The following is a 1,287-nucleotide window of genomic DNA, read 5'->3' on the forward strand; positions in this document are numbered from 1 at the left end:
TGAATTTCAGGCCTTCATCGGGGTAGTGACTTGGGCGAAGTTCCCGTCTAAAGTCAGTATCTTCTCCTCATATCTATATACGGTCAACTATTCATACCCCAATTTATAAATTTGTAATTAATTACGAGTTATATTGTAAAAATACTGCAAATTATTACATAATTACGTAATTCTGAAGACAGAAAACTGCATGTCAGTTCCGACTATTACAGCACTTACGAGACAAATAGTCTAAACTACCAATCCATTACAAAAGACTGATCTACATGACTATAATAAGGCCTATCTGGAGATATAGAGTTGAACTTTGAGGCTCTGCTAAACCTTTGAATTCCTCTCGTATCCAATCCTCCATAAAATCCTCTATGCTCCCTACTTAGTCACAAATCATCCACGAAGACCTTAATGTTCTACATGTAACCGATCTAGTGAGAACCAGATATCAATCCTTCCAGTATAAACTCCCTAACCACCCAAACCCACTAGTTTCTAGCTTTGCTTCCTCTTCCATAGGTGATAACCCTCCAAGGCACCTGAAAAGAAGAAGGCATCTAGACTTTCTAATGTAGAAATATTATAGAGCACTACCAATGGGTAGTTTCTCTGCATGTATCTATCACACCATTATGATCTTGCATCAAATTTACTAGATGAATTTTTATGTAAATACAGTTTTAAACGTCAATGAATAAATAACAAAACTATTATTTGGTTAGAAGATGATAAGTTGACCGTACACAATTAATTTTAGGAAGGTGGTCTGGGTGGGGATTAATTAAAGGTACCAAAACAGAAGAAAATTTTTTTATTAGTAACCAACGATTCACCGCACTTTTCAGGACTTGTATCAGGGCTAAAACAAGATACAAAAACTAAAAATAAATTAGTTATATCTGAAATCATAATTCTGATGAGATTAATCAATTAATGAAACTAATGCTTTAATTAAAACTAAATAATTAATGATAAAACTAATTATTTATTTAATTGACACTAAATTATTAGTAATGAACTTACAAATTAATTTGTTAATGAAAAAATTGTGATGTTTGTTGTATCTAGACCCTGGAGCAGCAGAAGCAACAGCTGGAAGCGATGCAAAAGCAGCAGCAACAACTGCAACAGCAGCAGCAAATGCAACAGCAGCAACAATTACAACAAACTCCTCTGCCACCACAACAACCTGCTCCTCTCTTCGCTCAGGCCAACCAGCCGCCTCCTCCCGACTTGATTCCTCCCACTCAGGGTATGGCTCTGTCATTCTTAATTGTGTTTATCACAAGAATT

General features: G+C 35.5%; 1 protein-coding gene across 2 annotated transcripts in view; it reads left to right on the forward strand.

The window, feature by feature from the left end:
• LOC106680560 (calcium homeostasis endoplasmic reticulum protein) overlaps nt 1–1,287 on the forward strand; it is a 60,397-nt gene that overhangs the window by 15,265 nt on the left and 43,845 nt on the right. For both annotated transcript variants that reach the window (XM_067050038.1, XM_067050039.1), the window contains exon 9: nt 1,063–1,246. In XM_067050038.1, the coding sequence (XP_066906139.1) occupies nt 1,063–1,246 (184 nt within the window). The remainder of the gene's footprint in view (nt 1–1,062; nt 1,247–1,287) is intronic.

This window comes from Halyomorpha halys, unplaced genomic scaffold (genome assembly GCF_000696795.3).
Source record: "Halyomorpha halys isolate HHAL.00 unplaced genomic scaffold, Hhal_1.1 Scaffold268.1, whole genome shotgun sequence".
NCBI lineage: Eukaryota > Metazoa > Arthropoda > Insecta > Hemiptera > Pentatomidae > Halyomorpha > Halyomorpha halys.